The sequence below is a fragment of the Lepidochelys olivacea genome, assembly GCF_965140295.1.
Source record: "Lepidochelys olivacea isolate rLepOli2 genome assembly, chromosome: 1".
Taxonomy (NCBI): domain Eukaryota; kingdom Metazoa; phylum Chordata; order Testudines; family Cheloniidae; genus Lepidochelys; species Lepidochelys olivacea.
In genome coordinates this window covers 206836132-206850477 of record NC_140411.1, presented here as the reverse complement: position 1 = coordinate 206850477, position 14346 = coordinate 206836132, and the positions used below count along the sequence as shown (strand labels likewise).

General features: G+C 44.6%; 1 protein-coding gene across 1 annotated transcript in view; it reads left to right on the top strand.

The window, feature by feature from the left end:
* Positions 1–14346, top strand: part of CASQ2 (calsequestrin 2) — a gene marked incomplete at its 5' end in the record, with an annotated part of 45011 nt that overhangs the window by 22738 nt on the left and 7927 nt on the right. Inside the window, 5 exons of the mRNA XM_084618035.1 lie at positions 1665–1765; positions 5101–5212; positions 6464–6537; positions 8753–8883; positions 12747–12792. Of these exons, the coding sequence (XP_084474161.1) occupies positions 1665–1765; positions 5101–5212; positions 6464–6537; positions 8753–8883; positions 12747–12792 (464 nt within the window). The remainder of the gene's footprint in view (positions 1–1664; positions 1766–5100; positions 5213–6463; positions 6538–8752; positions 8884–12746; positions 12793–14346) is intronic.

Sequence of the window (14346 nt, the reverse complement as noted above, 5' to 3'; positions counted from 1 at the left end):
GAGGCCATCAGAGTGTTGTCAGAAGGAAATAACCCTCCAATTCCCTTAAAGAACTAATGGACTTAATATATTTGTACTGTCCAGGAGAGGGCTGGGCAGTACAGACCATTCATTTCTGGGAGGAAATGCAGGACTGGGGTGTGTTGGGGTCACCTTGCAGTTTAATCCAGGCTGATGAGATCCAGGGTGTGGCTTGCATGTGGAAGGCTGTTTGTGAGCAGCCCAGGTGGGAGCTACCTCAGCAAGGCATTGTAAGGCACCCAAGGTTGCAGGGCAGGGGTGACAGCCCCCCACTGCTCTGGACTATACCCTGGTATGTCACAGTGGCGTAGATTTGAAGCAGTGATGTAGAGCTGAAACTTTCTGTAGTACATCACCAATCCCCAGGAAATCATCCAGTCCCCTAACACATCCCAAGCTCTTCCTGGAAGATTCTCTCCCCTTCCCCCCACCCCTCAGAATATGGGCACCTATCCCCTTATGACTATGCTCAGGCACTGTTACTGGATCTTTTTTTTTTCTGTCCATTTTCTCTCTCCTGTTCTTTCTTTTCAAACTCTTTTTTCTCTTACTCTGAGCATGGTGGTGTTTTTTGTGGCTCTCCTTCCTGCACCCCACTTAGCAGGAGGCTACAAACTTCTTCGGATAGGAGCATTCGCTGGTGACAGGTTGCAGCTCAGTTGAATGCCACAAGAGCAGAGGAGAATAGCTTGGTTCTGTAGCCTGCTTCTTGAGCCTGCAGCTCTATACAAGTGAGCACTCCTGTGGTCCTCTACAATAGGGGCTCCTATGGGAGGAGAGGGAACAGGACTGGCTCTCAAGAAGCCAGTCATTGCATTATTTTGTGGTTGTGGGAGCATATTTACATTGGGAATGGTAGATCTGGAGTCATACTACTTTCTCCATCTCCAGTGTTCTCCTCTGTCCTCTGCCCCCTAGACTAGTTGTGATAACCCCTACAGGGGCTTGCCTCTCTAGTTGTGAAACATTGCCTTCCCTAAAATGGATTCGAACTGATGACCTACTATAGAGGTGTAAGGTTGCTGCGTTCCACCCCAGGAGTTGCTGCATTTCAGGGGTGGGTGATATCTTTATATCTAGTCTGTGAAGCACTCTGGAATCCATCTATATACATGGTGCCACACAAACATATGCTAGACCTAGGTGAGTCTTAGAGAGTTTGAGACTCACTTTGGCTTATTGGTCAGTTCTTATTTTATACAGACTTGGCACAACCATCTCTAGGGATCCAGGCACAACAGTGAAGTCTAGATCCCAGATCTCAATCCAAACCAATTTTCTGAAAGTTCTGGGGTGTTTGGTTTTGGAATGCCAGTTAGAGCCCAAGATTATTTATTTTTATTATTTGCTTAGCAAAATTCTTGCAGTTTAAAGGGAAAGAGGCCCAAGTCATGAAGCTCACATCTGAATCAGAAACTGAACTTTCTCAAAGTTTGAGAGAAAACTGATCCAGGGTTCCAGATCCAGCCTGTCCCTAGTTGTGACGTCTCTCAGCGGATAGATCAGATTTGTTTCCCACAGGGAACTTTCACTGACAAGTGGGCACACGCAGCTGGGCTGCTAACCATATTTTCCCAGAATGCACAATTAACCCTTTTTGTAGCATACTGACTATGTTGTGTCTCTTCATCCCCTTCTTCCAGGTTTGGATGAAGAAGGAAGCCTCTATGTCTTCAAGGAGGAGCGCATGATTGAATTTGACGGGGAACTGGCTGCAGATGTCTTGGTTGAATTCCTCCTGGACGTAAGCACAGATAAGATCAGATCTGGGCAAATACTTCCAAAATGTTTTTACAAATATTCGCCACAAATGAGCTTCAGTCCTATTTGGAACCCCTTCTTGTCTGTTTTCTGCGAACATGCATACATATGATTTTCTTGTTTGAAAACTTCATGAATACTCCCCACCAAGGCTGACACCCAAAGTGTTCACATGGCCATCATGGAATCTCTTTGATTTTCCTCCTCCTGCTTATAAGATGTTCAGTCATCCAATCAGGGAGCAAGAAACAATGCCATGTGATTTAGGTGACCGGTCACACACCACAAATAGTGAATAACTAGCAAATGGGAATACATTTGAATAAAGTGATCATTGATTTAGAAGAAAGAACAAATTAGTTATAATCCAAGTGTGTTCATGGGTAATGTACTAAAAATAGCTCCGTGATTAAATTATTTGCTGACCAGTTTGCCCATCCCTAGACATGATCAGACATATGAAAACAATGAAATTGCACCAGTGTCAGTGAGAGGAGAATATGGTCAGTAGAACTTGGACCTATCAGGTTATGTTGTCTATTTCTGCCAGTGCACAAAGAGGTACTCGTGCCTGCTGAAAACACAGAAATTATGCTACTGGTCTGACAGATGCTCTCTATTTCTCTACCCTTATTCTTTATTACAAGGAGGGACATCAGCTTGGAAACAAGATCTTTGCTCTAGAGAAAAAATGTGGTCCTGCTCTATGTAGCTCCTTCAATCTGAAGAGCTCCAAGGCCTTTATCAGGGCTTGTGATTATTACTATCTACATTTTGCAGATTGGGACACTGAGAGATGACATGGCAGCCCTGAGCTCATCAGTAACCCATATCTCCAGTCCCCCCATATATTGCTGTAACCACTAGACCACTCATTTTCTCATGAAATGCTGTCAAATCCAGCTGTTTATCCCCACCTGTTTAAAGATAAATCTGTAATGGGGGCTGGCAGCTAGTTTTCTGGAATAGCAGGAAAAACTCCATCTCTGCCTAAAACCAGCGTAAGTTACAGGAGACCAGAAATTGGTGGCAAGAGATATGGTGCAGGGTGTGGTTTATAACAGCTTACTGCATGGATGATAGTGACGCTACTTTTAATTTACACTAGTGTAAGTAAGACAAGACAAGGCCCACAATATGTGTATGCCGCTTGTCCTCAGCTTCTCATCTGAAGGATGGCACATCTGTCAGTATTGTGCTGGGTTACTGGGTCAGTACAGACTTGTAGGGAACAATGCTGCATATTGGCTTCCCACCAGAAGGATGCTACTTCTGATATTGCTTCAGGGCTGGGCTCAGGGTAGGGATAGGGTCTCTGCTTTGGTGTGATAATGATTCTGTGGCAACGAACTATCAATTGCTGTTATAGGGTTCATATCCTCTGTCGGCCATCCACTAGAGGGCACTATAATAACAAACACTGGAGCTGTTCTGGCTTTCCATCTAGTTTCTAGTAGGAGGTAGCAGACACACATGATGTACACCCAAGTGTCATTTATTATGCAGCACAAGTCGCTTAGTGTGATGTTTTGTTTGCTGTATTTTGACATGTGCATATAAAACATAGCAGTGACAAAAGAAAGCGAACAAAGATCTTCTCTTCTTTTAACAGGTGCCTTATAATAAAGAAAATCCTAAACAAACAAGGGACAAGAATGACAGAAAATATTTAGTGTGTGAGCAGAATTGTCCCTAAAGAAAATGGGCCCAATTCTCCCTCATACAGGTTTTATACTGGTCTATCTCCATTGGTTCCAGTGCAGTCACTTCTGATTTACACCAGTGTCACTGAGACGGCCATCAGACCAATCCTTTCCTTGTCTGTGGCAGCTTAAGAAATCAAAGGCTGAGATCTGCATTAGACTTGGGTTTGAGCTGCAGGCAGGTCTGGAACCCCTCCTTCCCCCAAGTTCTGAGGTGTCTGGATCTCCAGGTTTGATATAACCCACTTTACAGATAGGGTCAGCCATAAAATTCAGATCCAGAACCAAACTTTCCAGAAGTCCCTGGTAGCATTGGGCCTAACTCTGACTGGCCTTTGAAATTACATTGTCACCCAGCATCATTCATTTGTTTACAGTGTCTTCCCCCTTCAACCTCAACCATTTGCACTAAAGGAACTCAAATAACCTCATGCTGATAATCAATAATCAATAGTTTATTAATAATCAATAACCAATAATTGGTAGGAATTTTAACTGTGATTATATATTTAGTGAGAAGCGTTCTCTCCAGTTCAGATTAGTTTAATAATAACAGACCTCTGATAAGTCAGTTTTGATTGTATTTATTAATCAAACATTTAAGAAGGACAGTATATACACAGGGAGGCATACAATTACCAATAACCGTGGAAGACCTTCCCTGTACTTTCTAACAGCTGGCATCCAGTCTGCCAGTGATCTTACTTCCCCTCTGAACAATCACACCCTTGTTACCCTTATTGTGTATCATTCTGGTCTTTATCTAATTCCTCCTTCTGGTACATACATCTCCTTACCTTATTTCCAAGGTTCCCTGTTCCATTGCAACTCTCCAACTGTCTTATCACCTAGTGGCTGTTCAGTGAATATGCCCTTTTTTGGATCATTTCATCCGTTACACATCTTGCAGCCAGCATACTGTAAGAATAGATCTTAAAAATAGCATTCAAAATAAGCGAAGGGTTAGGTTACTGCACAGTAAAATTCCAATCTTTGTTAGATATCGTTATCTTAACTGCAAAGCACTATGGGAGTGTTGCTCCCAGGCAAACCTTAACATCTTTCTTGGCCTATCTTAAGTGTCAACACTCAACCTCATCAACAGCTACTCTCCCACCCAGCCTCTCTCAGCTGCTGATCACTCATCCCCCCCGCTCCCCCATAACACAAGGCACCCACCATCCTGCTTCCTAACCCTCATTCCCCCACCCCACCAGGTTCTCTGTGATCCTTTGGGCTGCTGATTGCTCCTTCTGTCTTCCCACAGCAGACCTATTCCTCACCCAGCTATCCTACCCTCATACAAACCCCCTGGAGATGTCCCATCCTGTGGCCAGGTCCCAAATTCTCCCTGTCCACCTCTTGTCTGTCAACCATTCACTTCCCTGGTCCAGACTTCTTTACTGACAGCTCTCTTTGAGGGTGCTCTCAGCCAACTCAACTCTTGGGTTCCTTGCCTCAGCGCTGGGTTGGGAACCTGCCATGGGGGTTGGGTAAGGTTCTGGCAGCAGGGAAGCAAGCTAAGACCTCCCCTTTAGGCCCTCTGTAAAAGTAGCCTGTAGGAGGCTGGTGCTGCAAACATAGGATTGCTTATCAAATACATTTGTCATGGCAGTTGCTGGAGGACCCCGTGGAAATCATCAACAGCAAGCTGGAGCTACAGGCCTTCGACCGCATTGAGGATGAGATCAAACTCATTGGCTACTTCAAAGGAGAAGACTCTGAACGTGAGATTGACCTGTTCCTTGCTCTAGTCTGGATGGGCTTTAGGAACAAGGTGGGGGATTCCTGATCAGGGATCTTAAGAGGGGAGGGTGTGCCACAGAGGGTCAAAATCTCTGCCAACAGGTGGAGGTGGGCTGAGAGCACCTGGAAATTTCTATCTGCTCTTTTCATTTGAGCTTATTCACATGTTAAATAAAACAGCAAAAAACTGTATAGCAAAAGTATAGGTGTTCAGATCCTAATCCCACTGTAGGGTGGTAGGCGCTGCTGTTCTGGAACAAACCATTGGCCCATCTACTCTGGTTTCCTATCTCCCTGCCACAAGTCATCCAGCTAGTCCTGTATCCTGTCTCTAATAATGGTCCACGGCGGATGTTTCAGAGGATGATGCAAACCCTCCAAAACAAAGCACCTATCTGTGCAATGCTTATACTATAGTGAGAAGCTACTCTTGACTCCAGCCAGGGAGCTGATATCAGCAGCCATAGAGGAAACTCACCCTCTCCTCCACCCCCACAGTGAGAGCTAAGGGAGCTTGTATGGTCATCCAGGAACTCACTGAAATCATTAATACTAGTTCAGCGGAACAGGACTTTCCAGCTGATGGTACATTTCTCAGACCGAGCTGCAGCTTTGTGTGTGGGAGGGTGGCTGCGGGCACTCTTGTCATGGGTAGGAGTTGGGACCAGAAATTTACCTTGCCCAGTAGGGCTGCTTGGAAAAGTATTTGCATGGCAGCATTGCCTTCTGGGATCTGTAGTTTCCATGGGCTACCCTTCTACAAAGATACCTTGGGAACCTGCAAACATTTATACAAACTATAAATCAGCACTAAATAATTCTTCTTGGTAAGTCCAATAAAGATGAAAAAGGCTCAGTACTGTTATTATCTGCAATGTTCTACCCAAGGATCTCAAAATGCTTCACAAACAGCAATGACCTTAACTTCACAACCTTCCTGAGGGGTGGGTAAGCACCATTATCCCAATTTTATTGATGGAGAAACTGAGGCACAGAGCCGTCAATTGACTTGGGTAAGGCCACACAGCAGCTGAGCCAGGAATAGACCCCAGTTTCCTGACCTCAAGGCCTATTCCTTAGCTACAAAAACGTCCTCCCTTCCCTGCTACATATTAGCTTGAGTCCTCAGGTTCCTGACTGACAAGTTCCACTGGGTTTGTGTAGAGCACAGTTGGGTCAGATACCTTTGGGATCTCTTCTTTAACACTCTTTTCTGTCTTTTCTCCTTTCAGATTACAAGGCATTTGAAGAAGCAGCAGAACACTTCCAACCATCCATCAAATTCTTTGCCACCTTTGACAAAGGGGTAAGCATCCGGAAACACCCTCCTGAGAGCTCACAGTCTCCTTTCTGCACAGCCAAAGTGCATTCAACTTAGAGTTCAGGATTAGGCTAACAATGACTGAAATCAGTGAAGTTAAGATCAGGACTTTCCCAAAGCTCAGCAGATCGGGAGTTTTCAGTCAGGGTTTTGAGAATCTGACTCTAAATTTCATCCTGAGTCCTGATGCATTACTCTGCCTTGGCAAAGAAAATTCTCTTCTTACTGGAAATCAAGAGGGGCTTCTATCCCCAGCCAAACAAAGCAGTGACCGCTCTGATCTAGGTCATTGTCTAAACACAAAGCAGGTTCCAGAGACTGTTGGCTTCAGTGGGGTTAGATCAGGGATGAATTTGTCCCAAAGAGACAATTCTGCTAGAAGTCTCTGGCCTAAATTCAGCAGTGTACATTATACATCAGGTGGAAATTAGTCAGAAAACAGCGGTGACGTCATGTAGCTTGAACCAATTTGGCATTCGATGAGTGTATAAAACAAGTGTAACCTGCTCACTGGGGAGGGGGGGATTGATTCTGGGTTGCGTGTGTAAAGTGAACACTTTAGCTATAATTTGGTGGTTAATTCTAGTGCATGTGAAAAAAGTAGACCATCCTGATTCTCCAGTAATTTCTACTCCAGACATGCACACAGCAGTATCCTGGGGTGATAGGGGCAGTAAATGTAGGGGCTTTGCAGCCACTCACCCCTTTCCCTCTGTTCAGCACTTCCAAGTGTCATACATTGGACATGACACATGTCTCTGGCCCTCCCACTCTGTCATGCATTTCCTTAGCCCTGCTGGAATGATCTTCCCGGTTCAGCAGGGCTGCAGGGACCAAATGGCATTTCCCATGCAATGACTCCTCCTACTAAATGGGGTCAGCTGTGAGGCTGTCACTGAGGACAGGTTTCAGAGTAACAGCCGTGTTAGTCTGTATTCGCAAAAAGAAAAGGAGTACTTGTGGCACCTTAGAGACTAACCAATTTATTTGGTTAGTCTCTAAGGTACCACAAGTACTCCTTTTCTTTTTACTGAGGACAGGGAGACTGTCTCTCCTCCTCTCCCAGCCAGTGAGGATCCATTGGTAGCAGGGAGCAGAAGGTGGGTGAGTGGGATCACTCCTGCCCCGGTGCCTCTCTAGCAGGGACAGGTTGTGGTACAGGGGCAGGCTAGCAGAACAGGGGATGAAGCGAGATGGGCGCAGAGTGGAGACTGAAGGAGGGACGGGGACAGAAGGCAATAGGCTTGGAAAGGGACAAGGGCTGAAAGGGGAAGCAAGTTAATGGGCTGGGGCAGACGAGGGGTAATACAGGACTCTGGGGCAACTGTGAATAGCCTCACACATGGAGAGCAATATTAGACAAGAAGGTGCAGTAAGTATTACACCGTAAGTTGGCAGGTAAAACAGACTCAACTGTGGAGAGGCCCACCCCAAGAAGGGGAACATTTATCAGCTAGAGGACAAGAAGCACATGGAAGTTTTGCCTCCTCATGGATAGGCAGGCCATGCACATGCTGGCAATGAGAAGTGCAGTCTCTAGAGACAGACCTGGGAGTCAGGATTACTGTGTTCTGTTTGCAGCTCAGCGCATGAGTCACTATGAAATTTAGGCAAGTGTCTTCATCTCTCTGTGCAGCAGGTCTCCATCTGCAAAATGAAGGTAGTAATAATTAAATTACCTGCCTCCCAGTGGGTGTTTGTAGAAAGTGGTGGGTGTACAGCACTTAGAGACATGTGGATGGGAAAAGGGTTATAAAACACAAAAGAATATTCTGCTTATCAAAAACCCATTCAGTACCCATCTCTGCAAATGCAACAGCTTGCGATAGTGCTTCTAAGATCTAGAGATGGTCCCATATGTAAAATTTGGTTCCAGATCAGGGTTTTGAACACTTCAGGTTTTAATTTGTCCGTATTATAAGGATAAAGGCCATTGCTGCAATTCAGATGCAGATCCTGGTTTGGATTTGAAAACCAAAGGGCGAGACGTGTGGGCCCAGTTCTGACACAGTGTTTGAGGCCATTACTGTAGAAAGCAGTATTGGCAAGGGAAGGACTGAGCTACGTGTGCGACAGATGCCCACTACAAGGTGTGCTCAGAGGACATCATACTCACCACTCCTCTGCAATGGGGAAGACATTTGCTAACTCAGGTGGGTATGTCAGACCTATTCACTTGTAACTTCTGTGATTGCCACAGGTTGCAAAGAAACTAGCTCTGAAGCTGAATGAGGTGGATTTCTACGAGCCATTCATGGATGAGCCAGTTCATGTCCCCGACAAGCCTTACACGGAAGAGGAGCTGGTTGAGTTTGTGAAGGAGCACAAAAGGTACATAGCCTGCTGTTCAGGGACTGGCTGGCTCAGGCAGTTGGGACTGGCCTAGGAAGCCTGTCACCTCATGGTTGCTGGTGCCAGCCCAGACCATCTCAATAGTAAGTGAAGGTTACTACCATCTGTTAGCTGTCCAGTGGCCTATGTGACATTAATTTTGTGAGACTGTGCCTAATTCCTAGTGTACAGGTTACAGTGCCTCACAACCAGGCATTCTGAGCTAAGGATTGAATGGAGACTGAACTCCCCTCTTCTTCCCAGAGGTGGTCCCTCTAGGTCAATGGTTCTCAACCCGCAACCCATGGGCCACTTGCAGCCCAATCAGCACACAGCTGTGGCCCATGTAGATGTATAGGTAGTATATATATTGTGTGGATGCGGCCCACATAACACATAGAGAGCTGCCTATGCAGCCCACAGTGGTAAATAGGTGGAGAACCACTGATCTAGGTCCAGATTGAGACATACTGATAGCAGAGTGTGGAAAGCATGCACTGCTCATGCAGTTCCTTCCTTTGTGGAGAAATAGAAGGCCTCATTCTCCAGGGCTGTCAAGGCAGCACTAAATGCAGTCCAACCCTACCCCACCCCTGACTATCTTCTGCTCCTGATGTTAGAAGTGACCCATCAGCACGTGTACCGCGCTAAGACCAGAGTGCACTCTTTGAGGTGGGATAAGAGGAACAATACTGTACGGCGTGCTTGTTCTGAGTTGGCTGATGAAGGAAGCTACTTCATATGTGGTTATATTGGGCCTGGTCTGGAAAAGTTTCCACTCAAGTCAATGCAAATTGTGGGTGCTCCATACTTTTTGGGATCAGACCAGCTTTATATTTGACTAGGGATGGGGCAGGAAGAAAAAAAAAACCTGGTAGCCCAAGATTCTGTATATGACTAATGAGGTTATTCCCATCTCAGGGGTTAAATCTATGTATGCACCTGCCTGTGGGACAAGGTGAATATGCACCTTTAAACATAAAGTGCAATGGAGTTCAGAAAGGGCATCGCCCCACACATATAAATTGCTTTTCCCAGCAGTTATACGTATCCAAATTAATCTAATAGGCTATCAAGGATCAAGAAAGGATTCAAGGAAAACATGCAAAAAGAAAAGGAGTACTTGTGGCACCTTAGAGACTAACCAATTTCGTAAATGGGATTAGATTGATGATTTTTGCTCACACACATGTGGTTAAACTCATTATGAAGTTTAGAGTCAGGAGGGAATTGCCCCTGGATGTGTGGGCAAAGAACTCAGAGATGGTTTCACTTTCCTCGGGAATGTTGAGGGGAGCTTCAGTCCATCAGGTAGGCTCATCCCCGTCATCAGTGTCCTGCTGTTCTTGGACTGATGTGGGAGACTTTGACCTCAGCTCTTCCTGTCTTTTTCAACACGTTCTTTCCATCAAACAGCAGGAACAGGAGGCTGATTAAACACTCAGACAAATGCCAGGCCCTGAGGTTCTCCATCTGCTGCTAACCATCAGCAATGAAAAGGAAAATCTCTGAGCCTCACAGATTGCAAGATGATACGGCAGGTTTGGCAGGAGGTGGGGGATGACTGATGCCATCTGCACCCAGGATAAGAAGGGCGGGGGGCGGGGAAAGAGGTTTAATGAAATCATATATCTGTGAAAATCCAGCCCATCAAGATCCTGTTGTGTCATGTAGAAAATCTTCAGTTCCTAATGACGTGTTCCTAGCAGCTCATTTTGAGCCCCTCACAACAGACAAGCTCTTCCTATCCTGCTTCAGGACCTGGGCCATACAGCTACGTAAAACAAAACTGGGAGGTGCATTTAGCTGGAAATGGAAATGACCAGGCTGGTATGGAACATGAGGTTAAGTCAGCAGTTGACTCTGATGAGGAGTATATCACTTCCTCGCCAACAGATGAGGTACAACCCCCTCCCAGCTGAAGATGCATTTCTCACTCCTCCCAGTTTGCCATCTCTCAACCCTTCAGAAGTACCCTAATCTGGCCTCTTCTCCTTTTTGCTGGTTCCCTAAATCTCCCAGCTACTGCCTTCTGTAGGTTCCTGCCATTTCTCTGCTCGACTCCTATGCACCTCTCCTTCTATCTAATCCACCTGCCATTTGATCGTTTCTCGGTGGTCAAGTCAGCAACTGGTAACAGAGAGGCAGGTTGCACAGAGTTCAGAAAGGGAGTGTGGCAATGGATAGAGGGGTCATGTGGGAGGACAACATGTTTATGCAGAAAGAGTGTGTTACACTAGTGCCTGCTACCTAGCATCTACAAGTCCCTCAGACATTTTGTTGTTGGGAGTTCTCCACTCGGGAACTAGCCAGGTCCTGGAATCACTGTTTTGTATTGGTGCCATGGCATTGTAGAAAGTTGTCAAATGTATAGAAGCAACCACTCCCTCTCATGTGCTATGATGACTCTTCAAGGGCTTTCCTCCATCTCACAGCACATCTTAACTAGGTACACACTCCACCCTGTGGTGAGGAGTTGGTGAATCACAACTTTGCCACCCTCCCAGAGCATGCTGCTGTGATTTCACCCCAGCAGTGAGAGAAAGGAGAAAGTGGGCTAGGAAACAGGGATGTGGAGATTCAAACCCCAAAAGAAGAGTAGGAAAGGAATAGCAGAGAGAGTCTGTAGTGAATCCATGTGCTGCAGGCAACAGGCATAGTTAGATGTCTTCAGGTCAGCAGGACCTGGTGAACTGCATCCTAGAATACTCAAGGAGTTGACTGAGGAGATATCTGAGCCATTAGCAATTACCTTTGAAAAGTCATGGAAGACAGGAGAAATTCCAGAGGATTGGAAAAGGTCAAATATAGTGCCCATCTATAAAAAGAGAAATAAGGACAACCTGAGGAATTACAGACCAGTTAGTACCTGGAAAGATAATGAAGCAAATAATTAAGCAATCAATTTGCAAACACCTAGAAGATAATAAGGTGATAAGTAACAGTCAGCATGGATTTGTCAAGAACAAATTGTTTCAAACCAACCTAACAGCTTTCTTCGAAAGGGTAACAAGCCTTGTGGATGGGGGGGGGGAAAGCAGTAGATGTTATATAGCTTGATTTTAGTGAGGCTTTTGATACTGTCTCACATGTCCTTCTCATAAACAAACTAGGGAAATACAACCTAGATGGAGCTACTATAAGGTGGGTGCATAACTGTTGGAAAACCATTCCCAGAGAGTAGTTATCAGCGGTTCACAGTCATGATGGAAGGGCATAATGAGTGGGGTCCTGCAGGGATCAGTTCTGGTTCCAGTTCTGTTCAATGTCTTCGTCAATGATTTAGACAATGGCATAAAGAGTATACTTATCAAGTTTGCAGATGATACCAAAGAGAAGGTTAAGGGGTGATTTGATCATAGACTTTAAGTATCTACATGGGGAACAAATATTTAATAATGGGCCTGTCAATCTGGCAGAGAAGGGAATAGCATGATCCAATGGAGGGAAAATGAAGCTAGACAAATTCAGACTGGTAATAGGGCGTAATTTTTTAACAGTGAGGGTAATTAACCATTGGAACAATTCACCAAGGGTCATGGTGGAATCTCCATCACTGACAATTTTTAAATCAAGATTGGTGTTTTTCTAAAAGATCTGCTCTGGGAATCATTTTGGGGCAGTTCTATGGCCTGTGTTATACAGGAGGTTAGACTAGACGGTCACAACAGTCCCTTCTGGCCTTGGTATCTATGAATCTATGAAATGAGAGCAGAATTTGACCCTTCTGTCCACACCCAGAAGGGGCCTAGAGAGGTGAATCCCACTGGTAGGTACCTGCTTCATGATTGCCTTTTCCATTCACACCAGCAATATGAATAACATGCCTGCATCCTAAGAGAAGGTGCTTTTGTTCTTTTCAGAGCCACCCTGAGGAAGCTGCGTCCAGAAGACATGTTTGAGACCTGGGTAAGCACACAAGGGAGGGAAGTCTTTAGTCCCTTGAAATCTTTGAATGAGAAACAAATCTGCTCTGGCTCATGAATTGCTACAGAAAAGCTCCAAGCTGTGATGATTAGACAGCAGCATTATCCCCCAAAGCCTCTGCAGCTTTACAAGCACATTGAGTGATTATGCAGCAGGGAAAGCTTCATCCATAGCTTCCAGTGTGTAAAGTTAAATCACATGCTTAAGTGCTTTGCTGTTTGGAGCTAGACTGCTGATCCAGGGCCAGAATCGGGGATAATGGTGTTGAATGCACAGTGCCGAGGAAAATCAAAACATAATAACTATAACAATCCATCTGCTTGCATAAACTGGTCAAATGGCACTCTGGGTCAAGGTTTAAAGAAGCAATTTCCCAGCACCTTAAATAATTGCATCTTGGAACAGCTGGTTCTAGGGTACAGAAGAGGAGAAGATATTCTCAGTTCAGTGTTAAGTAATCACTCTGGCTGGTTCAAGAGGTAACAATATTAAGTCTATAATGGTGACTACAATATACTCATATTCAACATCCTTGGGTAAGGAATCATCTATTCACCTGTAGTGTTCACAGGGTTAATTAGATAGCTCAGCCACATAGTGTTGTTTCTGGATGGCTTATGGAACTTACACAGCATGAATTGTGAATGTTACAACAGAATATCCCATTTGAAATTCAGGCTGAAATAGTTAGATTAGTCACATGAGTTACAGAAGAAATTGTACATTGATTGTAATAGGTACAGTTTGAATGAACTGCAGGTAAAAGATTCTGAAGAAATTCACCAGAAATTTGAAATGTAAGAACATAGGCAAGAATTCCGTGTTCTGTGAACTGGGGGAAAGTGACAGGTTTCAGAGTAGCAACCGTGTTAGTCTGTATCCGCAAAAAGAACAGGAGGACTTGTGGCACCTTAGAGACTAACAAATTTATTTGAACATAAGCTTTTATGAGCTACAGCTCACTTCATCGGACATTCATAGAATGAATTATTTGCTGCAAATGACTCAGCTCTAATAAACATGAGTGTGACACTGAAAGCCAGTCAGGAGCTCCAATTGTGTCCTGCAGTCCGACAAATTCACTTTAATATTATTCATTCATTGTGTTTCCACTCATGGTGCTTTGCAGACATTGAAGAAGATACAATTATTTCTCCAAAGAGCTCAGGACCAACATTTACAACAGTGTCTGCTTGGCTGCCCAACTTGAGACACCTCGGGCCTCTGATTGCAGGATTAGTCCTTGAGACAATAAGGAAAGAAATGATGCAACAAAACCTTGAAGATTGAGTCGTTTAGGCTTTATGTCTTGTTGGACCCAGGGTTTTCATTTATTTTTTAAATATGGTTTTGATATACTGGGTTAAATCCTGGCTCCAGTGTTGTTAATGGTCATTTTGTTTTATCATTGACTTCAATGGAACCAGGATTTCACCCATAGTGATTTTGATTTAATATTAAATATGTCATAAAATAGTCTTGAAAAAAGCATGGATTGTCAGTGGTGGAAAGTTTGCTTAGTAAACACAGTGTTAA